Source organism: Saccostrea echinata, unplaced genomic scaffold, assembly GCF_033153115.1.
Source record: "Saccostrea echinata isolate AGI-Se365-2 ecotype Australia unplaced genomic scaffold, CSIRO_AGI_Sech_v1 ptg000002l, whole genome shotgun sequence".
Lineage (NCBI taxonomy): Eukaryota > Metazoa > Mollusca > Bivalvia > Ostreida > Ostreidae > Saccostrea > Saccostrea echinata.
Window position 1 is genome coordinate 25341739 of NW_026889751.1, and position 24465 is coordinate 25366203.

The window sequence follows — 24465 nt, forward strand, 5'->3', positions numbered from 1 at the left end:
GTAAATTTTTTTTTTTTTTTTTTTTTTTTTAAACTTCTATAAGACAGGCATCATATATAAGATGCATATGAAAATAAACATTAAATTTACTTATTGATATTTATTATAATTTAAAATTGCATATATATAGCTCTCTCAAATAGTTATATGAAATTTTTATGACATTTAAAGACACTGAAAAAAATTTGCATGTTTGACTTTTTTTTCTATCTGTCTTTGACATTAGCACAGCAAAGTCTTTCTGACCCAAAAATCTTTTCGTACGTGCCATCTTTCTGATTAATATTCGCATAATAGGTTTGACTAGAACGAAATTAATATTCTGATAAGAAATTTTGCGTGATTGCTACAAATTTGTCAGTGTGTTAGAGGGGAGAGTGGGGTAGCTACACCTATGAAGACTAATTATAAAGTTACAACCTACTCTTTAAATCTTAATCTAGGAGCCCTTAGGGCGGACCTAGATTCTATGCCTCTTAAAATATATTTACCCCCCCCCCCTCAACGGATATCCCTGGATCCGCTCATGGGACTTAATTGTAGATTGATACTTGATAATGGATCTGCTCCAATATCTTGAAATTATATTCTTTATAACTGTTCAAGAATCTTGAAATTCTAGTTCTGACAGATTTAGCAAGAATATTCAGTAATACTTGAGAAATTGGTCTTATCAAGGGACATCAACGCTGCAGGTATAGCAAAGCTAATGTTTAAACGGAAATCCACAGTATTAAAATGACACAATTTAAAATATATTGAAATAGTCTAATCATTATATTAGACCTAGATAAAGCGACTGAATAAATTATTTTCATGTACATTACCAATGTAAGTAAACTACCGAGATTACTGTTAACCAATACCAAATTGTTTTTGAAGATTTTTCCTAGAGAAATTTGGCAGGTACCTAATGTTGAAACTGAACTTGATAAACTCCTTTATATGATATAATTTTCTTAAAATTCAAAAACATTTTTTCATTAGTGTTTAGAGCTTCCTTAATGAGAGCATCCAGATTGATAACCCAAAATATTCGCAAAGCCTGAGGATATCGAAAATGAATTTGTTTATAAAAACTCTTAATCATATCTTTTTTAACATCAAATAATTGCTTAAACCGATTGCATGATAAGGGGACCCCTTTTGATTTGGGGGAGGGGATTTTGGAAATAAATAATACTGACCTCAGCTGGCGAGAAAATAAATAATACGATATTTTCTGATCCTACTATACCCCCCCCCCCCAAAAAAAAGTATTGGAGTTTGGAAGTTTTCCATTTTCTGCTTGTCACGCTTTTTTCAGTGAAGAAGAAAATACATGTAATTTGTCTCTGTTCATCTTGGAAACAAATAATCTGTCCTTCACTGGCATGAAAATAAATAAACCAACTCGAACAAAATTGCCAGCCCCCTTTCAAAATGAAATGGTACAGGTACTTGTGGACAGGACCCCCTTCCACTGATATTCAACCCTGGGGCTTAATTGCTCGATTTTTTTCTCCACAAATTATATTTACTACACTTATTTATCATTTGTACCCTTGGAAAAAATCGGGAAAACCCCAAGATAATCGTTCCACACAAAAATACCCCACTATACATTAAAAGAGATAGTGGGGGATTTTTTGTTTGGAACGATTATTTTTGGGGTTTTCCCAATTTTTTCCTATGGTTCACATGATAATATTTACATCCACTGAATATTATTTCCTTTATTTCTTAAGAAACCCATTGCCGTTTATCAGTGAGTAAACAACACTTAGCAAGCCACCTGCATAGATTTCTTGAGCAACGGCTGTTCCATCAATTATACATACAATGACATACACTTCTATAATACAATATTTAACATGTTTAATTTTACTTTGAATGTTTTTTTATACAGATATAAATATAAACAATAAAATGACTTTCTTTGTTTGTTAGTACGGGAATTAATGTCGCAGCTATTGCAGAAAAAAATTTACATAACCCGCTTACGCGGGTTATGTATTTTTTCTGCAACAGCTGCGACATTAATTCCCGTACTAACAACCAAAGAAAGCATTTTATTGTTTAAAATAAGTATAATAAATATAATATGTGAAAAAAGTCCAAGCCCCGGGGTAAATATCGGGAGGGGGGTGTACTGTCCAGAAGTACCTGTGGTCGCCCCCTAAGTGTACATGCATCGCAATTTGGAACTGTCCTTTTCCCAAAATTTTATATTCTAGTAAATCTCTCCTATTTAGTTTGCTTGAAATAAGGCAGAAATTATTGAAGGTTATGGAATGTTGAACCTCTGATAAGAGAGATAACTTGCTTGACATGATATTGGATTAATGAGAGTTATTGCCTAAAAAATGCCAAGGGCCATGTCAATTTTTGCAAAGCATAATACACAAATGATGATAAAATTTCAATTTAACTTGAAAGGCCATGCCCGTCATATTTTGCACTTTAAATATCATGTATGCAACAAAATGCCGATAATGTTTGCATTTCAATTATACACCCCTATCCCATTTGTAACTAAAAATTAGAACAGAACTTAAGACTTTATTCTTCAGTTTTTTCAGAAGAGTCATAACCTATTTAAATGTGTAAGATACTCCCCTTGCATACAAGAATTCTCCCAAGTTCCTAAAAAGAATCCAACCCTCTCACAAAACCATTAAACCCTCTCATGATACCATCCAACCCTCTCATGAAACCATCCAACACTCTCATAATACTATCCAATCCTCCCATGATACCATGAAATCATCCAATGCTCTCATAATACCATCCAACCCTGTAATGATACCATCCACTCCTGTCATGATACATGTACCATACAACCCTCCCATGAAACCATCCAACCAACCCTCTCATGATACCATCCAATCCTCTAATGATACCATTCAACCTTCTCATAATACCATCCAACCCATTTCATAATACCATCCAACCATCTCATTATACTATTCAACCCTCTCATAATACCATCCAACCCTCCCATGATACCATCCAACCCTCTAATGAAACCATCCAACATTCTCATAAACTTCTCAACCCACCCTCTCATGATACTATCCAACCCTGTCATGAAATCATCTAACCTTCCTGTGATACCATCCAACAAACCCTCTCACAATATGATCCAAAACCTCCCACAATACTATCCAACCACCACTCTCATAATATACCCAACCCTCTTATGAAACCATCCAACCCCCCATGATACCACTAAACCCTCTCATGAAATCATCCATCATTCTCACGAAACTATCCAATTCTCTTATGATACCACCCAACCAACCCTCTCATGATACCACCCAACCAACCCTCTCATGATATCATCCAACCAACCCTCTCATGATATCATCCAACCAACCCTCTCATGATACCACCCAACCAACCCTCTCATGATACCATCCAACCAACCCTCTCAAGATACCACCCAACCAACCCTCTCATGATACCACCCAACCAACCCTCTCATGATAGCACCCAACCAAATTCTCATGATACCACCCAACCAACCCTCTCATGATACCATCCAACCAACCCTCTAATGATACCACCCAACCAACCCTCTCATGATACCACCCAACCAACCCTCTCAAGATACCACCCAACCAACCATCTCATGATACCATCCAACCATTCATCTCATGTACTCATAACCCTCCCATGATACCATCCATCCCTTTCAGATTAGACTTCAACAAAACCCTCAGTATTTAATCAAAAGTTAAGGACAATATTTAAGGCAGCACCAAGAAAAATAGCAGTGATTTAAGAATGCTGTTGGTATTTATATATTGGTGATATTTCTTCACAAGCCTGTCTCCCATGCCATTTTTCATTCAATAAGCAGGACAGCATCAGTTTGGTTTTTTTCTGAAATGAAAGCTTAGAAAGAATGTCTTGATGTATAACATTTTTTGATCAGCACCCCCCCCCAACATTGCAATGGACACTCTGCTACCATATCCCAAGACCCAAAGTTCCTGCCTTTCTCTCAGTCAACTCACATCTTTTAACATTTCTACAACCAACACAATTGTATTATGTTTCTGAAAAAAAAAAACAAATAAAATAAGTGGACCAAAAATGAAAGAAATCAACTATTTTATTTTTCAGTATAACTTTCCGGGTTTCCCATAATATTGTGAGACAGTGAAAATTTGACAGCATAATACACTTGCTTTTATTCTTGCAAAAAAAGTACAGAAGAAAAAATTCAAGCAAGCTAGTAACAAATTTTCTCTACAACTCCAGTTCTTAAAAAATATTTTATTATTTTTTTTTTTTTTTGTCAGAAGACTGGAGGCTTGCTGTTGTTCAAATACTAAAGTGTTCCAAGGAATGCATGTGTCACCTGCTTTATAGCATCATTGAAGACTGAAATAAATCTAAGGGTTGTCATATATTTATTTGCTACTAGCATTAAAGCAAAGAAAAAAATGCACAGGAGGGTAGCATGCAGAAGGGTGGAACTTTTTCTAAGAAAAGTTTTTGGGGTACTTTTACTACTGTGAAATCACTAATTTTTGTGGGGGTTTAATTTTTGTTGTTTTTTTGAGGTATAAAGAGACCCATGAATTCATGTCCACCATGAAAAGTAAAATATCATATAATACATAACTACGCAACAATCCTTCATCCACGAAATCAAATCCCCAGGAACCTGAAAAATCTTGAAAAATTTGACTCAACGAAAATATTTGATTTTACAGTATGTAAATCTTTATTTGGAATCTGCTTTTAAACACCGGCAAATTTCAGCATTGAAAAAATAAATGGACCAAGAAATTAAAGAACCCCCCCCCCCAGCACTATGAAGTATGAAATATATTGAAAAGTAGGTAAAAGATCCAGTTCAAAGATCAGTAACCATGGTATTTCACAAAAGCCAAAGTGCCAAGCAATGTGTGTGCAAAATGTCAAATCTATACCTCTTATAGTTCTCAAGATATAGGGTGTGACAGATGGACACACAGGACAGACAGACAGAAAAATGCTGGGTAAAGTGATCCCTAAGTGTCGCTCTGGAGGCTCTACAGTTCATTGTAACACCAAAATATAAGCATACATACACAATGTACTTGCGTAGATTTGACAGAATATCTCATTCATAAAGTTTATCCAAATGAACACAAACTGGAATGCTTTCTATAGAATGAAATGTTTAAGAAAATCCTATTCTGCTTAATGTTCTATAGAGGAAAGAAGAGGGCATCCCAGATTTGCTTTGGACATGCTGGAGTGTAATGTAAATACATAAATTAGGCACCAATAGTTGCTTTCATCACTAATGTGGCTAACACTTCTTTTTACCACTAACACTTGTTTTTACCACTAACACTTGATTTGACCACTAACACTTGTCTTTACCACTAACACTTGTTTTTACCACTAACACTTGTTTTTACCACTTACACTTGTTTTTACCACTAACACTTAATCACAGTTCCTCATGAGGACTCCTTAATGGTTCCTCTTCCATGACTAGATTTCCATCATCTTCCATTTTAATCAGTTTCTTCTTCTCAAGGTCATCAGGAGTTTTTACAGGTGAAGGTCGGTCACCTTGTGACCTTTGATCTTCATCCTGTATGCTATCTGAATTCTTTACTACAAGGTCCCCTAGATCCTTATCTCCAGATATTTCTATATCCTGATTTTTTTTCTTCTCGAATGAAATATTATCCCCTGTTATATAGGAGTATATCTGGCCAAACACTTTTGGATATTTGTCTATTGCTGCTCGAATGTCCATTGAAAATAATTCATCCCAGGATAACACTTTGTTACCATCCTTGTCAATGAAGGAGAATACCTGAAATACATGTTTTTTATTTTGAGTTATGCATAAACCAACCAAAAGCATTTCTTTATAGTATAGATTGATAAAAACCTTCACAGCATCATAATTATGCAAGTAAAATTAGATCTTTGATGCACTCCACAAATTTGTAGCAACCTATCAAATTTGGGAGTGGATCAAAGATTTGATTTAAATCAAACTATCAAAATATTATTATAGTCAAGCCTCTTATCTCGAACCCAATGGGAAACAAAACCAAAAAAATTGAGATATTGAGGTTTAAATATATAAAGAAAAAGTTATTGGGACTTTTAATTCAATTCAACATATCCATGATATTTAAGATATTGAACTTCCAAATAATGAAATTCAACTGTATATATGTGTGGAAGAACACGAAGAAAGAATAAGGTATTATAAGGATCTATTTGACTCTAATAAATTTACAAATTACATGTGTGTCTTGTTCTATCATACAGTGTTAACAGCTTCACTTTCCTTTATTTTGTGGGAATTGTTTGTGAACAATGTCAAAAAATGTTAAATCACCTTATTAATAAAAATCAACACTTATTATAAGTTGTACCTATTTTTAAAGTCAATTTAAATTTAAAACTGTGGTATTTCTCTGTACTAAAATCTTATTGATAACAAAATTCAAATGAAAATTTTTGATCCATATTACTGCCTCACACTAGCTTAACTAATATGAATCTACACAACATGGGGATGCTTCAGTATCAATGACAGGAGAAATTTATAGTGCAAAAAAGATAAAATCTGAAAAAAAGTCCTCAGTATTTCAAGCAAAAATGTCTAATTAAAGGAAATCCTGCTTTGTTTCAATAACATTCATTATTTTTTATTGAGTTGTTGTTGTTAAGAATTTTTACTTGCATATATTTCCTACCTCATCCAGACATTCTACATCTTCCAGTTTAATGGAGGGAATTTCCCTTTCCATGTATTCACTGAAGGACCCCTTGTAGAAACTCCTGACATCCTCGAACAGTTCCAAGAACATCATTCTGTAGAACAAAAATAAAATGTACAGTAAAACACGCTTATAGCAAACATGCTTTTAATGAACTGACGCTTATAGCTAAGTGATTTTCATTCCCCTTGACTTAAAAATATTTTGAACACTTAACGGATATAACGAATTAAGCTTATAACAAAGCAAATTTTTCCATCCCTGGCACTTCATTATAATCATGTTTTACTGTACATAACTACCATAGAAAACGGTTGTAGCTCAGAAGCTTATTAATAGAGAAGTGAATTCTGATGCTTACAGCAAATATTGATTTTCAATCCCAAAAGTTTCAAAACATGTAATCTTAACAGATATAATGAATTCCATTTATAATAAATCAAAGTGGCTCATCACTGGCACTTTACTTTAAGCATTTGCCATGTTTTATTGTACATGTACATGTACTACATGTATTGCAAAATATTTCCCTCCAAAAAGCTTCATATTCATATACTCCAAAATTAAGTTGTGGACTCCATTTCTTATCATCAATGTATACCCTTCTCCATGCCACCTTTGCCTATATTTTCAGCAAATCTGCATTTTAGATTTAAATTTTTGGAAAGTTCAAAATATATATGCCAGAAAAAAAAAAAAAAATTCACATCAACAATGTCCTTGAAAAACCCAAGATAAAAAAATAATTCAATAGTTTCAAATTGTTTAAAATTTCTCTTTTTTTAAATCAAATTTAGGCTTAAATGAAATTTTATTATTTGGGGGGAAAAAAACTCTCATTATGACTAGATCATCCAAATATACCTTGTCTCAACAATATCGTCTGTCTGCTTCAGAGTAGATAGTGGGACACTAGAATTCTGGTATGGATCCAACCCTTCACAATCTGGATCCGAGCTGTTAAACCAGGGCAAATGATGGAACCAAAAATTGACTGCTAAGTTTCTCCCTGGCTTAGAATGCACATAGTGACTCCATCTGCAAGGAATAATAGATTAATTAATTTATATATGACAGGTTTCGACTTTATTGTTCTGAAACATGTATTTTTTTTTCATTTGATTTTTTTTTTCATTGATGAAATTCATTTTTTTCCCTAATAAAAAGCATTAGATAAAATCAAATGTTATCAACATACATATAACACAGAAGTCCGAAATAATACCAAAGTCTGTTGGGAGCATGAATGCAGCAACTTACACAAAGGATAACACAGGAATCTTGAAAATTATAAATCAAAACTATGAACAATGCTTGGGATTTAAAAAAAAACTTAACATAACCACTGCATTTTTAAACCATTCTCAAATTTGTTTGCAATCAATGCTGCAGTTAAGTTATGAGATTGCATCTTTCAAAAAATAATACTTCAATGCTTACGTGTCAAATACTGTAAAAGTAATTTTTTGTGGCTTGAGAAAAAAAAAGTATTGGTTCAAGGAGATATGATTTTGTGGTTGAAGAGGAAAAGAAGAAACTTCACATTGTAGCACAGAATTATAACATTCATGGTGGAAATGAATTTGGAGATCACTTCATACATGTACCATGAAATCAACAAAAAATGAAAGAAAAAGTGAGCAAGCTCACATACCCCACGCTCCCCCAAAACTCGACAATGCAACATGTACTGAATGGCACAGTGCATTTTAAATACACAGTATAATTCAATAAGGGGCATTACTTGCAAAAAATTATCACATCAAAACTTCTTGCATATATCTTTGTATGTTACAAAGAACAAAATACACTTAGTATATAATTTTGGCCTAGGAAAACTAAAAAAAATAAAGAATCGGCTAATCTGTCATTTCCCTTCGAAGTTATTTTGGGACAACCCCCGTACTTGAAACATGCATGGGAAATGGCGCCAAAACGTCACATATCAGAATTATAAATTCCAAAATTTACCCGGATTTCACTTTTTGATGAAAATCTATGAATTTGTGCACACATTTGTAAATATTTTAATATGTGCACAGGCAACGCGATGGATAATACTTGTATATGTCAAAGTTATTGCTATGACTAGCCGAAAAAAATCTATTTCGTCAATCGCGTTCTGTGTGCTCATAGTTTAATTCAAACATTTGGCATTTCCGGAACAAGTCCCATGGCCTACATATTTAATGGAAAATCGCTAAAATGTGTAACAATTTTATCTGCAATGTTGCCTTCTATCCCAAAGTACAAATGTAACAATAATTCAAATTTTTAAAATATATTTAATTAAATGAATGCAAATCATAATCATTATAATTCGGAATTTTTAATTTCGTTCGGCGGTTTCTGGAAAAAAAAGTTCGTAGCGTACCAGACGACAAGTTTGACAACTGATGAAATTTGACAGATTGTGAACATGAACTGTGTCTGTGATGTGTTTGGGTGACTAGGTGTGTGTAAAGATTGCCGACAGACCCAAAACGACTATTACTATGTGATTGTATTAGGTAAGGATTGATTGACAATTACTTGAAAACAAATATATCTACAAAACATGCATGCTAATCCGAGATTCCTCTGACTCAAACCCCTGCTTTTATGTTTTGACATGTGCGGGGGGTTTCATTAAAAAAAAAAAAAAATTATATATATATTAATTATCATTGCAAAAATTTATCACTTAACTCTGGCAGTCAAAAGCTAAACGTGTGACACACTAGGTGCATACATATACATGTATGTGAAAAGTCGAGCAGTAGTCGATTTGTAAACGTCGATGTAATTATTTGAAAATATACCGTCAAATTACACAAGAGAATTTCTCAGAAATTAAATAACTGAATTGAACTTTATAAAAATAATTGTCCAACTTGATTCAAGCCTGTAAGATTTTTATGCCACGAGACCGAAGATTGATTGGGAGTTTGGGGGGGGGGGGGGGGAGGGGGGGTGTCGTATTTGCTACTGTATGAAGAACTGTCAGTATGTCTCCTTCACGCAATAAATTCTGAACCAAGGAGAGTTTCTGTATTTGGCAATATTGTAGAAATATTTGTCTAGTGATGTATTTTTTTTTATTTGTGTTAAAATTTATTTGAAAAATTCTCATGGATATTAATTCCTGCAAAACTATCACAGCAAGGTAGGTACAAGCATATTTAAGGCATATGTGGCATGTTTCTGCTAGGTATAAGGGGAACTGCCCAACCACATATGCAGTAACCAGAGTAAGACTATCAACTTCTGACCAGAGCTTTGCATTTTGACAGTTACATGTATATGTAGTCATTTATTTTGTTAAAAGCCAACCTGCCACACTCGAGCATTTGTGTATATCAACCATTTCATGTTCAGTTTTAGTCCTTGTCAGCTTTCTCTATACCTGTTTGTTTAATCTTGTTTAATCAGATGAATACAAGCCCCTGAACTGAAGCAATAGTAATGTTATTAACAGGTGTGGATCCGGGGGGGGGGGGGGGGGGGTCCACCCCAGTCAAAAAAAAAAATCCAAACCCAAAATTTCTTGACAAGCAAAAAAAAAAAAAAACAAACAAACAAACAAAAACAAAAAAAACGTAAAATCCACTTCCCAAACGTGAAAACGCCTGTTTCGTGGTGGTGATGGTGGGGTCCACGTTTTCTAGGGGGGTCCAAAGTCATTTTTTATTTGCTTGAACAGTATATATTTTTAATAACTCTGCAAATTCCAGGGGGGGTCCGGACCCTTGACCCCCCCCCCCCATAGTACACCACAAGTACCAGTAAAACCAACATGTCTGCATTCTCCCAAGGTGTTTGCTCTTCCTCTCTCTCTCGATAGAAAATATAATTGTACCTTATATTTTAGAATGTTAAATTGCTATTGTACTAGGTAATTTGAGATAAAGTATTTTATTTTACCTGATCTAAAGAATTAAGTGAGCTTCTCTGATCGTTTAGCTTTCTGTGTTTGTCTGTATGTCTGTTTAGCCCTCTGTTAACTTTTCAAATATTTATCAGGCTCAACATTTTAGCCTTTTTTATATTAAAATGACTAGACTAATTTCATTCAAGTATTTTACATTTTAACTAAAAATGTAAATACTGATAAATGTCAACAAATATTTTGTAGCCTTAAAGGAAATTGTACATTTTTATTACAGAAATCATGATCCTGTGTTACCCTGAAGTGTTCGGAGGTTGGAGTTTATTTCCATGGTGATGATGATGCAATAGGAAACACAGGTATGACAAAAAATTTTTGATAACATCTTATTGTCTATTATATGCAGTCCTTGCAAGGTTTCATTTGGATGTTTAGATTGAATCCTTATTTCCTCATAATTAACCATTTATTGTCATATCAAATATTATAATTGAATTTCACTGAAAATTTTCTACATAAATTTCATTAACACATGTAAAGTTCAAATGTCATGTGACATTATCATACTTGTACAATAATGTAACTGCTTGTAATTAATGACCATTTTTTATGTATATATACTTCTCTTCTAGAATGCCTAAGTTTTACCCCTGCTTGCTGTGCTGTAAATGAACATCACAACAGGACAGATACAGGATAAAGAAGGAGCATGCAGACTTCATTAAGAGAAGACTTTGTATGGATGTTTCTGATGACAGCATGCTGTGCAGGAAGTGTCGTCACATGTGTGAAACAAAATCAACAAGGAATACTATTTGTGACAGCCCTGAGCCAAACAAAATGCCAAAAACATCATCAAAGCAGAGTGTGCAGAGTCCACCTTCAGTAATACTGTCCATTCCAAGTACCTCTAAGAGCCACGCCAACTGTGTCATCTGTAAAAAACCGGGGCCAAAGCTAGTGGTAGTTCCAGAAAATACTCGTTTAAATGTATTCATCCAAAAAGAAACATTTGTTCCACCTGGTTCTAGATGCTGTCCTAAGCATATTTCTGATGGAGAGTTCAACACTGAGGCATTACATCTGCTGAAACAAACCAGTTCTGTCTCAAATGTTAACAGGACCACCATTGTAGGAGTTTTAAGACAAACCAGGGAGGTAGCTATCCAGAATCAGAACAAGAGACTGAATTTTGATGATTCACATGGAATGGAAAGTGAAGATTACTACAATCTCACAGGAATTACAAAGGATCAGTTTGATGAATTGATGACGTATTTGGTGGAGACCGACTTAAGAGCATCCAAGAATAGAAGTACCAGAACATGTGTGGCGTTATTGTTGACAAAACTCAGATGTGGTTTGAGTAATCAACTACTTGGAACCTTATTTGGCATGAAAAAATGGCAGGTATGTACATGTTATGCTGAGTGAAACACTACATTTAAATTTTTTTTTTTACATTATTACATGTAAAATTAAAAATGCATATATTGCATGTACATTAATTGAAACTGGGTTTTCTGTTTTCAGGTTCGATTGCTGTTATATCTGCAAAAAATGCTTTGATGGGTGATTTTGTGTCAAAGCATTTGGGGTTTTCTCATATAACAAGGGAGGATGTCATTAATCACCATACTCGTCCCCTTGCCAAGGAACTCCTTTGCAGCATGACAGAAAATCCAGCCATTCTTGTTCTTGATGGAACATACGTATATCTCCAAAAAAGTGGGAACTTTTCTTTCTCACGTCGTTCCTACAGCATTCATAAACACCGGCCTTTAGTCAAGCCTATGATCATTGTTTCAACTAGTGGATATATAATTTCTGTATTAGGTCCTTATCTGGCAGATTCCAAAAATTCTGATGCAAAGATATTAAATCACATGATCCAAACAAATGTAGAGGACATGAGGAAATGGGTCAGAGAAGATGATATATTTATCGTCGACAGGGGTTTCCAGGATGCAGAAGCTTTGCTAGATGACATGGGGATACATGTTGAAATGCCATCTTTCCTTACTTCTCATTCAAAGCAACACACCACAGAAGAAGCCAATGCAACCAGATTTGTGACCAAGGTACTTGAAAATAAAATACCAGCAATATAATTATTCATTTAATCTGTTGAAGGTCACATTTTTTGCAATTCTAAACTTAAAATGTTCTCTATATATTTAAGTATACATTGTAATAATGAATTAGAAAATAAGGATGTAACAGACTTTTATATATATATATTTGGTTGATGAATTCATAGTATGTATTTGTGTTACAGCTCAGGTGGGTTGTTGAGTCAGTAAATGGCAGGCTAAAGACATGGAATTACTTGAGCAGGACTATCCCAAATACTCAAATACCTCACATTGGAGATTATGTCCGCATAGTGAGTGCAATCTGCAACAAGTTTAGACCAGACTTGAGCACTGGAATGGAGGAGGAAGATGTTGTGATGGCTGCTAAAATGCGATTTCTTGCAAATGGCGTGAATGAGTTAAAGGATTATGTTGAGACGAGAGGTAAGCATCATCTTACATTTTAAATATGATTTGCCTTACAATTGATGTGGCAAGATTTTCAAATATGAATATAAAAAATCTTTGAAGAATAAATTGAACATCCATTTAAAAATAAAATTTACAGGTTTAGAGAAGCGGAACATGAAATGGAAGAGGATCGACTCCCATGATGTGGTCTTTCCTCGTTTGACAGAGGAGGAAATACGCCAGTTGACCTTTGGTGTTTACCAAATCAGATTGGCAAAGTCATACACACACGAGCATTTGATGGAAGGAAAGTATGAAATTTTCATCAGTAATGATTGTGCTGGTATCCTCTGTGCAAAGATTCAAAGTAGACACATTTCAGCTAAGAAATACTTACTTTGGATTAGATATGATGACGTCAGTATCAAATCCTGGTTTTGCAAATGTAAAGTTGGCGCAAGAGTTGTGGGCATGTGTGCTCACGTTACCAGTGTGATTTGGTTCTTGGCTCTTGCTCGTCATGAGGGGAGTGGTGTCTGTGGTGTGCGTGATTGGTGTAGTTTGGTTGAGGATGCTGCTGCACTCCCAATTGATGAATCAGAGAGTGAGGATGAAGAAAGATGTTTCATAACAGAAGAGGAGTGAAAGTGAATCTCAGACTCATCATTCAACATTGCATAATAAATCAAAACTTTTAAGAATTATTGTTAGTATCATACTCTCCATATGCAATTTCTAGTATTACGATATGAAGGATCAGCCTCTCTGTTCTGTTTATGATTTTTTATCTAAAAATGTATTATTCTGTTATTGAAAAGTTTTATTTAACCAGTGTTTAATTTGAATAATGTACAGTAACACAGTAACTCCAGATGATAATTACATGTACATATACCTGTTTTATAGGTGAATTTTCGTTAAATTTAGTTATACAAGATATTTTGTTTAGGCTTATGAATATCAACACCTGTGAAGATGAATATTCAGTTGTAATGTTCACCATGGATTGGGTAGTGTTATCACACTACATGTGTCTGGTAAAAATTCAGTGATTATAAAATACTGGAATATGTGTGATACTCTTGAGTACACTCCTCTGAATGCAAGTATATTGATAATGAATTATTGATTTATTTCTACAATTTTTCAAATTGCAATTTAAGATAATAAGCTAATCATTTTATGATAGAGTTACAATATTAAATGAATTACTGTATGCATATTGACCCATGGAGACCAAAAATGTGTAAAAAAAAAAAAAAAAAAAAAAAATGAATCACTAGAGACTTTTCCAGAGTCCCAATATTTTGGAATGAAATATTCTTGAGTTCTAGCTATAGAGAAACCTAATGCATGTGCATGTCAATGAATGATACAACAGATGTTTTCAAACACTTTATGAATTTTTTATGATTGTGTCTCATTGTCTGGTACAGAAGAAATAAAATATATTAGGGATTCCTTTATTTCCCTTTACCCCACTGTTTATATGCTTGTCTATTTTGTTCATGATTAGGACATATTTTATTTAACAATCAGATTTATTCATGATAGAATGATCCCTAGCTAAATGACTGGCTGAAGTTCAGCATTCTGAAAACTTGGTTAAATTCACCTGCACTAGACCCTCCTGGTGAATATAACATTTAATTTTTACATCGAACCAAAAATATATTGAAAACTTCCAAATTGGAACAATTGGTTATGTTATTTTTGTTGTCTTATAAGATCCTGGGACCCATTGTACAAAAGAACTTATGACCAAGACCAAATGTAATTTTGCAAATAACTTTCTTTTTTACCTAATTGAGAAAATGGTTTTAGTCTTTATGCAGGTAATTTTTAATTTATATATAAAAGCATTAATTGTGCAAGATTTTACAATCATCAAAAGTTTTTGATCTTGATAAGTCTTAAGTTCTTTTGTAAAATGGGCCCCTGCATCTCTAACTGGGTTTGGTGAGGACTTCAGCAGACATAAACAGCCAATAAAGAAAGTTGCAAGGTTTTCAAACAAATATCATTAAATCATTGAGTGATATAATAAAAAAATCATTGACAGTTTTTCTACAAATTCAAAATGATGATTTGACAACTTTTGAAATAAATACAATATTTACCTCCCACTTTGGGCTCGGTAAATATTTAACACCTCGGGTAGTCCAAATGATTACATGTGTTTATTGTTTCAAAAATTGCAAATTTGTTTATTGTCTACTCGGGTATCAATTTCAAGAAAAGGTTTTGCATTACTTTATTCGATTGAATATTGGAGAAGAAAGCTTTCCTTGGTATTTAGGATGACAGCTTCATAATTATGCATGTCAACTTTCTTACGTTGTATCTCAAAAACTATCAATGTTACACGGATAATATTACTATATACAGAGAGCCCATGTCCTAGAGAGTATTAGGGTAAAAAATTTCCAACCTCTGAAAATAGGCCTTATATGACCCTAAGTGTACCTTGTTCTTTAATTGGGCTGAAGTTTTTAGATAAATAATGGAATCAAAATTTCTTGGTAATATACAAATCTGTACATTATGTCTGAAATACCTACAAAGTTTCAGGAAATTCAGTGCAGGAGTTATGCTGACAAACTGTTATTTAAATTCCTCAGTGATTTCGATTTGTTAATGAGTGAAAGTCCATGTCCAACACATGACAATTTACACATTTAAATAATTGATGGAAACAAAATTATGATGTAGTCATATGAATTTGTTTATATACTGTACTTATGAAATTATTTAAGGCAAAGCACCAATTTTGATCTCAATAGGGGTCTTTTAAGGTCATAAAATATTTCACATAAAATGTCATTACAAAGGCTGATTCCAGTGGATTTCCTTATTACCTAGCTGGAAATTTTCTTCAATAATAGGCAAAACTCTTAGAACAAAAATAATGGAATCGGAATTTCCTGGTAATATGCAAATCTACACACTGTGTCCTAAATATCTGCAAAGTTTGACGAAATTCTGTGCAGTGGTTTAGGAGGAGTTGCGCTGACAAACTGTTCATTTCTATATTCAAGATATGGCCAAAAATCTAAGTTGAAAAGTGCCGAAATTCCCGGAAAAAATAAAGGAATCGGAATTTCCTGTTAATATGCACATCTACACATTGAGTCCTAAATATCTGCAAATTTGACGAAATTCTGTGCAGCGGTTTAGCAGGAGTTGCGCTGACAAACTGTTCATCTCTATATTCAAGATATGGCCAAAAATCTAAGTTGAAAAGTGCCGAAATTCCCGGAAAAAATAATGGAATCGGAATTTCCTCGTAATATGCACATCTACACATTGTGTCCTAAATATCTGCAAAGTTTGACGAAATTCTGTGCAGCGGTTTAGTAGGAGTTGTGCTGACAAAAAAACAGGACTGACGGACGGACTGACTGACTGACTGACGGACGGGTCAAAAACATTTTACCCCCCGCAACTAGTTGCATGGGGTATAATAAACCTCATAAAAATTAGTGATTTCACACTGTATGCAAGTTAATCTGAAAGTTGTTGAGGCAGTTCTAGTTAAGATATGAGATAATTTTTGATCGATTGGTTGATTGATTGTATGTCGTTTTATATCCCGTTTGAGAATTTTTTACTCATATAGAGATGTCACCATATACTGGTGAAGGGCTTCAAATTTAGATCTTTACTCAGGACCATTGAGCAGTGAGGGATCTTTATCGACCGTACGCCTGCCATGACATGGGGCTTTGGTTTTTTTAAGATCGACCCACAACTTTCACTTCAAAGTGCCGAATGCTTGGGGAAGGAACAGTTGCTACCTATTTTTTGTCAACTTAGGTCAGTCGCAGCTGGGGTTCAAATTCATAACCTTCCAGAGCAAGCGCTCTACCAAAGGAGCTACCATGATAGTCTTTAATTGAGATAATCAAGATATTTTCTTGGTCCTGTGCCACATTGTACGCACACACTCACTTGTATGGTATAAATAAACAATCTACTCACTTGTATGGTATAAATAAACAATCTACTCACTTGTATGGTATAAATAAACAATCCACTTGTATGGTATAAATATACTATCTACTCACTTGTATGGTATAATTGTACCATAGGACTGGCGGTAAATTAAGATTTTGCTTTGATGTTGCTGTGGTGTATTTACCAGAAGAATCACAGCTTTTTAAGTCACGCCCACCTTTTTGCATCAAGCCATGGACTGTGTCAAGACCTTGACTGATGAATTTCAAGACCTTGGCAATGGCTGATGAATGAATTGATATGTCAACATTTTTAATTTCAAAAAATACTAACATTAGCTTGTCAATATTCGCTTCATAAATGTTTCTGTATGTTTTCTCCGTGTATCCTTTAATCAGTAAATGATACGTCCTATCTCGAATTCTCGTTTTTTCTTTCCCATCTCCAAATACATTTAGCAATTTCACTTCAGAAGTCCCCACGTTTTTTTTTTTTTACTTCCAATACCATTTCAAACTTTCATTAAAACGTCACAAATCATTTCATTTTTTCTGTATGCCGACTGCCATAAAGATAAAGTTCAATGGCGATGTTTCCCATACCCATCCCCCCTTTTTCAAAAAAAAAAAATTATCTAGAAAGATAAATTTTCTTTCAGAGTTAACAGCTTGAATATAAAAGCCTACAATCGCTACCCCTATACCTGTACCTGCAAAAAATCATGTTTTCTGCGTCTTCAACATTTCAAAGGTACAATATCTTCACACGTACCAATTCCAAATTTTTTATCAACAACTTGCAGTAGCAGTGCCGCAGTCAAGTATGATCCTTGCAGATGGAGACAGCTATTTATACAGACTCCGGACCGTGGTTTGACACCTCGTAGTAGGCGGTGCTAATTAACAACTCGCTTTTCTCTCATTGGTCCTCTGGTACAAGTAACTTACACAATAGATATTAATTGGTTAGTTGTAAATACACTCACAGTGTTTATTCACTCGGGGCTCCGCCCCTCGTGAATGAAAAACTGTGAGTGTATTTACAGCTAACCAATTAATATCTATAGTGTAACTATAACATAAACAATCCACTTACTTGTATGGTATAAATATACTATCTACTCACTTGTATGGTATAAATAGACAATCTACTCACTTGTATAGTATAAATAGACAATCTACTCACTTGTATGGTATAAATAAACAATCTACTCACTTGTATAGTATAAATAGACAATCTACTCACTTGTATGGTATAAATAAATAATCTACTCACTTGTATGGTATAAATAGACAATCTACTGACTTGTATGGTATAAATAAATAATCTACTGACTTGTATGGTATAAATAGACAATCTACTGACTTGTATGGTATAAATAGACAATCTACTGACTTGTATGGTATAAATAGACAATCTACTGACTTGTATGGTATAAATAAACAATCTACTCACTTGTATGGTATAAATATACTATCTACTCACTTGTATGGTATAAATAAACAATCTACTCACTTGTATGGTATAAATAAACAATCTACTGACTTGTATGGTATAAATATACTATCTACTCACTTGTATGGTATAAATAAACAATCTACTCACTTGTATGGTATAAATAAACAATCTACTCACTTGTATGGTATAAATAGACAATCTACTCACTTGTATGGTATAAATAAACAATCTACTCACTTGTATGGTATAAATAAACAATCTACTCACTTGTATGGTATAAATAAGCTATCTACTCACTTGTATGGTATAAATAAACAATCCCCTTTGCTGATTGTGATCCTGTTGTATGGGATATTCTGTAGCTGTGGAAACTTGATCATATCCACTGATTCCACATCCACTGTGCTGTATCCACCTTTACTATTCCATCCTTTCTCTCTTACCGAGTGGAGATACTTCTATTGAAACAAAATTTATAATTTAGGATGAAAAGCAAAGGAGTACTTGACCTACAAATGCCATATAACAGATATTTTCTGCAGCTGTCCAATTTTTATGGAATTTTGCGGATGATAAGAGATAAATTTGTAAAGATTGCAAACACAAAATTTTCCTTAGATATTCATTTCCGTATACTGTAAATTCAATTTTTTTTTTACACAAAAGTGGTAAGTGGAGCTGACATCAAGGTAGTTTTTAATTTGATGTAACTTATAATTTTATTGCAATAAATACATAATAAATTACAAAAAAAAATTGCTTACTTGGGGGATGAAATACATGTAAATGTTACTTGGACACTAAGTTAGCAGAGCATCAGAGCTTATTTTAGTCGTGATTCACCCTGAACTCATCAATATATCAATCTTATACAAAACTAGAGGTACTGCGAGGGAGCTTACAAAATGATACCCATCTGATTCAATTTTTTTTAGTGTCCTTTCAAATTTTGCATTGCCAAAAAAGATCTTTGTTATCCACTGATCATAAGTAAACTTTAAAAATCCAATGTTTCTCTACTAGAAAATTCTAGATTTGACCTGACTTAAACACTTTTCATACCACTGACCTTGAACTTGTTAGAATGACCTTGGGTCAAGGTTGGGACACACCATCAGGTCATAAAAAAAGTTTTGTACCTAGTACAAGCGCCCAGTGTTCTCCTTAACAAAGTTATAGGCCATATAAGAATTCTATATTTTTTCTGACATTGATCTTGAACTTGCAGGAATGACCTCAGCTGAAAGTCAAAACATACCCTCTGGTCATGAACAATCTTTGACCATGCATGAGCTTCCAATAATTCTCCATTAAAAAGTTGTAGCCTGGACAAGAATTTTATACCTTTTCTGCTAGTCACATTGAAATTGCCAAAATGACCTTGGTTCAAAGTCAAGACACTCCCACTTGTTATGAACAATCATTGTACCAAGTATGAGTTTCCACAGATTCTCTATTACAGAGATAGAGCACTTAAAAGATTTTTATACTTTTTCTGTCATTTACCTTGAACTTGCCAGAATGACCTTGTATCAAAAGTCAAGTCACTCCTTCAAGTCATAAGTGATCTGTGTACCACGTATGAGCTTCCAATTAGTTAAGTTATATATAGCCCATATAAAACTGCATGGACAGATGGTTAGCTAGACAGACAGAGAGTAGATAGATGGACAGATGGACAAGGTGATTTCTATATACCCTCCCACCAACTTCGTTTGCAGAGGTATAAATGCCTAAAATGTTGGAGTGTTCTCTCAAATCCTAAATATCTGGGAGTTATATTTCATAAAAAAAAAAAAAAATTCAATGCAACCGCACTGAAAACACAGAAATTGATTTGCCACATTTAAGAGGTCAAATCACAAAAATTTCCACTCCCAGAAAATACCCATTATACATTTTTTTTTTCAACAATTACTGTTAAATGAAAATAAATCTTGCTAGGATGAAATATGTCTAGTATTACTAATATTTCAAAGTCAAACCTTGTCAAAGAAGATAAATTCTTTCTCTCCATCCAAGAGACAGTTCATGTTGTCAAGAGAGTCATAATGGAGGTGGGACTTAGTGTCCCCACTACTGAACCACATAATCATGGCAAAGAGGAAGTTCTGGAACCCCCCACACTGTAGACTCAGGGGCAGGTTAAAGTCCTCTAAAATCATTGAAAATAACAAGAAATAATAGTAAATAGAGCAGAAACTCTCGTTTGACAATGAATAATGTCATGAGTTAAGACAAGGAGCTATAATTACCAGTACAGTGTAGATTGCAATGTTGGACCTCCTTAATACTCCATTTTTAGGCAAAATTGAATAATTATAGATATCCATAGTTTATTGAGTCCATTACTTTGGAATTTTATGAACAAACATAAATCTACAATACACAAGAGGTGGTCCACAAGAAACCATCCCCTAAATGTCTCAATCTCAAACTATGGATATCAACAAGGCACTGTTAGAGTCAGAGGCCTGTTCAACAGGTGAACAATAGCAGACATGTCTGTTACAGGAATAAGGAATGCTGGCAAGCAATTTTGTCAGCTCTTGTGCTCATGTGAACACATAGAATGTTTTCATAAAAAAATTTAATTGAGTTATTCAAATGTCACTTTGCTAATCTCTATAAAGCATTAATAGTCTCTACATTACAAACTTAAGGTCAAATCCTCTGTGACCTTGACCTAAACAAAATGGGCTTTGTTCTGGGTCAAGGCAGCAAATCATTATTAATACATGTTTTGTCTACAATGAGCTCCAACATTAACAAAGTAATGAAAAGAATATAAATTGTTTAGCTGACACCAACTAAACAATACAACCATGAAATCAAAATTATAAAAGGTCAACATACTTTTCATTTCTGGTGTGAGCTCAAACACTTGGTACATATTCTCTGTCTGATAATCATGAACAAATTTAGACATGGTCATATTCTGATATAATCCACTGGTCCGGTTCTCCTTTTTATTTAATTCTATTTCCACTTGAATGTTTCCAAAATTCTCCCTGAAATTTAATTGATATGTATAGGTGCTAGGAGATTAACCTATAGTGAAACAAGATAGGCCACAACTCACAATGCTCCTCCATATTACCATATGCTTTCTCTCTCTCTCTTCCCCACCCTCTCTTTTTCTCACTCTCTCTTACTCTTTCTCTTTTTCTCTCTCTCTTTTCCCCATCCCTCTCTTTTTCTCTCTTTCCCACCCTCACTCTTTCTCTCTTCTCCATCCCACTCTTTCATTCCCTCTCTTTCACCCCCCTCCCCTCTCTCTCACTCAACCTTAAACTTACAGGGGCATAAAAACCCCTAGAGTAATTTTTTTACCTGAGATATTTATCTGTCCATAGTTGGTATGCTGGGATATTGTCCTTTTCCAGGACTTTCCTCATCACTAATGGCTGACTCTTCTTAACAAATTCCTCGTGAAAGACCCAGGGGGAGGGGAAATTCCTCATAACTAAAATCTCTCCAGTGGGATCCCTATGGCCTCCCAGGGGCTTCAAGTGTCCAGGAGGGTTAGCTTTAACTTCACAAAAAGCCACTGCTAACAGCACAAAAACCAGTAAACTGCTCTTCATCCTTTAATTTCCTACAGCTGATGGAGAGAATTTGAAATTGTGCAGAACAGATTTATGAAAAGTCGGTTAAGTCAAAGACAGGTAGAAAAAAGTGCAGTATCACAGTGGTTGTAACTAGGGATCACCCTACATGACACAACAAGTAGTGCAGCAGCCTTGATATTTGTCACAAAATGCAGATCTGCACATTTACAAAACCACATAATCAGGAGCTTTACATCTGGTTTTTATTAAAATTCAAAATTGCACAATTTAATGCATTAAAAAAAATCTTTTTGGTGGCTAAGAATTACCTTAGAGGACACATAAAAAGTACCATAGTTTAATTAGCAGTCTTGATATTGTTTAAGAAAAATGCAGTTCTTAATACACATTTATGTAATACATGCTACAGTATTTCAAGTTTCAAACAATCTTTCACCTGAACTTATTTATACTAAGAATATATTGGAAGAAAATAATCCAATGATAATAAAAAAAAAAGTGAAACCTCACATATGTATAGAGATAACTCACTGCCTGCTCAAATATCTGAATATACATGTTCTATAAAGTTCAATCAAAAATACATGTTGTAATCATTTTTTTTTTTTTTTTGGTGCCTGGCATTAATTTACCTCATTGTCAAATCTCATCAAAATTCAGATGTATTCCTGCATTTTTTTGTACTTAATTCATAAATTGACATTATGACATGTTGAACAGGATGTTGCACATATTTTAAAACTAAAACACAAAAATAAATAATTCTTTATGTGTATCTTCCTCAACTTGTACGTTATTTTATTTACAATTTTTCAAAATAAAGCTTATAAAATGCAAATCCTCAATTATTATATTAATTTTTTGTAATTTATCCAAAAAAAATTAAATAATTGCTTCCAGTAGGCTAAAATTTATCAGTTCATAAATTTATCATTTATTTATCATTTGATATAGATTTATATAAATAAAAGCAGTAAAAAAGTAAATAACAAATCCATGACATGCATAAAAAAGCATGCATGTCATTGACCATACTAGTTCATATATAAGCCACATTTAATTTTTTTTCAATAAAAATGAAATAATTATGCAGAGATTTAACTAATTTTCCCTCCTAAATTATTAATCATGGGGGAGGAGGGGATGGGGTGGGGTGTTAGATCTTAAACCTAAAAATGTGTTGAGAAAAAAATAGATCTTTCATGACATATTGTATTATCTGTATAACCAGATGTAGAACTGTTTGTAAACAAAAGGTCTATCTATATATTAGAAATATAGATTGAAAAATTATTATGAACAATATATACATGTATGTTAAATACAATGACATACCACTGTCATTTCTTGCTCTTTTGTACAAAGTAGTCACTTCTTCACTTTTTTTTCTCGTGAATTGTTCCCATGGGTGCTGATTGTGCCCCATTGCTGGCAGACCTAAATTTGTATTCAATAATTATGAAGCAGAATTTATTCAAAAACAACTCCATGAAAAGAAGAAGTCCTTTGCTGTGACCTTTAATTCCAAATTTAGATATTCTAACGTTTTATCAATTAACAATATTCATTTTCATTTCTACATTGATTCAATATAAACCTTTGAACTCAGAATAAAAGACACCACTGAGTGTGACACACCTGTTTCATATTTGGATATTTTACTAGCGAAAGATATTAATGGCAAATTAACAACAAATTTTATGATAAACATGATGACTTCAACCTATCTATCGTCAACTTCCCTATTTATGTAGCAATATACCATTGTCACCTGTGTGTGGGGTTTGTGTCTCCCGGTTGATTCAGTATGCAGGAGCATGTTCTGCGTATGAACAGTTTCTAGAGCAGGGCAAGCTGTTGACAAATAAATTGATGATACAAAACAGGGTATCATCAGTCTTGTTTAATGTCAACATTTCACTATGTTCGATGCAATGACCTTGTTAGCAAATCCAATCTATCATTAAGTCGGATTTTGACTGACGTTTTTCAAGCCATCATTTTCACACTGCATGTCTGAAGATTTTTCCATTTGCCTGATCATGACACTGGTGAATAAGATTTAATGTCCCCTCACTTTCACAAAAGCGGGGAACACTAATGAGACAGCCACATAGAACCACTGGCCCAAAAAAGGTAGAGAAAGTGTAGATTTCAAATCAACAAGAGGCCCAAGGGCTTTAATGGTCACTTGAGTACAATACAACAATTTAGAGGATCCATAAACTGATGAATGAAGCTTTGTTGCCAAAAAGCAAGAAAAATAGTATGATTAGCATCAACAAAATCATTGGTCTAGTATCTATCTCCCCCCCCCCCCCTTTATCACTATTCCCATGCAAACTATTAACAAAATGTCTATTTTTTAACCCCATATTATTACTTCTCACATT

At 33.9% G+C, this 24465-nt stretch overlaps 3 protein-coding genes across 4 annotated transcripts in view; 2 read left to right on the top strand and 1 right to left on the bottom strand.

Annotated features, from left to right (window-relative positions):
• The window catches only part of LOC133175534 (large ribosomal subunit protein eL36-like), a 415093-nt gene that overhangs the window by 302610 nt on the left and 88018 nt on the right, over positions 1 to 24465 (top strand). The gene's annotated exons all lie outside the window — the stretch shown is intronic.
• Positions 4838 to 22119, bottom strand: LOC133175453 (bifunctional peptidase and arginyl-hydroxylase JMJD5-like). The gene is made up of 7 exons (XM_061310559.1): positions 21834 to 22119; positions 21357 to 21511; positions 20486 to 20655; positions 18798 to 18958; positions 7596 to 7769; positions 6708 to 6825; positions 4838 to 5809 (listed from the first exon to the last, which is right to left on the bottom strand). The coding sequence occupies exons 1-7, from the start codon at positions 22085 to 22087 to the stop codon at positions 5435 to 5437; spliced, it is 1407 nt and encodes a 468-aa protein (XP_061166543.1). The 5' UTR covers positions 22088 to 22119; the 3' UTR covers positions 4838 to 5434.
• Positions 13047 to 14312, top strand: LOC133201962 (uncharacterized). The gene is made up of 2 exons (XM_061337752.1): positions 13047 to 13118; positions 13243 to 14312. Exons 1-2 carry the CDS (start codon positions 13052 to 13054, stop codon positions 13728 to 13730), a joined length of 555 nt encoding a protein of 184 aa, XP_061193736.1. The 5' UTR covers positions 13047 to 13051; the 3' UTR covers positions 13731 to 14312.

Coding starts and splice junctions, on each gene's coding strand:
- LOC133175453 (XM_061310559.1), bottom strand. CDS start 22,087: ATGAAGAGCAGTTTACTGGTTTTTGTGCTGTTAGCAGTGGCTTTTTGT. Junction 20,656..21,356: donor GCTCACACCAGAAATGAAAA/GTATGTTGACCT, acceptor CAATGATTTTAG/AGGACTTTAACCTGCCCCTG. Junction 6,826..7,595: donor GACGATATTGTTGAGACAAG/GTATATTTGGAT, acceptor TTTGTTCTACAG/AATGATGTTCTTGGAACTGT.
- LOC133201962 (XM_061337752.1), top strand. CDS start 13,052: ATGGCTGCTAAAATGCGATTTCTTGCAAATGGCGTGAATGAGTTAAAG. Junction 13,119..13,242: donor GGATTATGTTGAGACGAGAG/GTAAGCATCATC, acceptor TAAAATTTACAG/GTTTAGAGAAGCGGAACATG.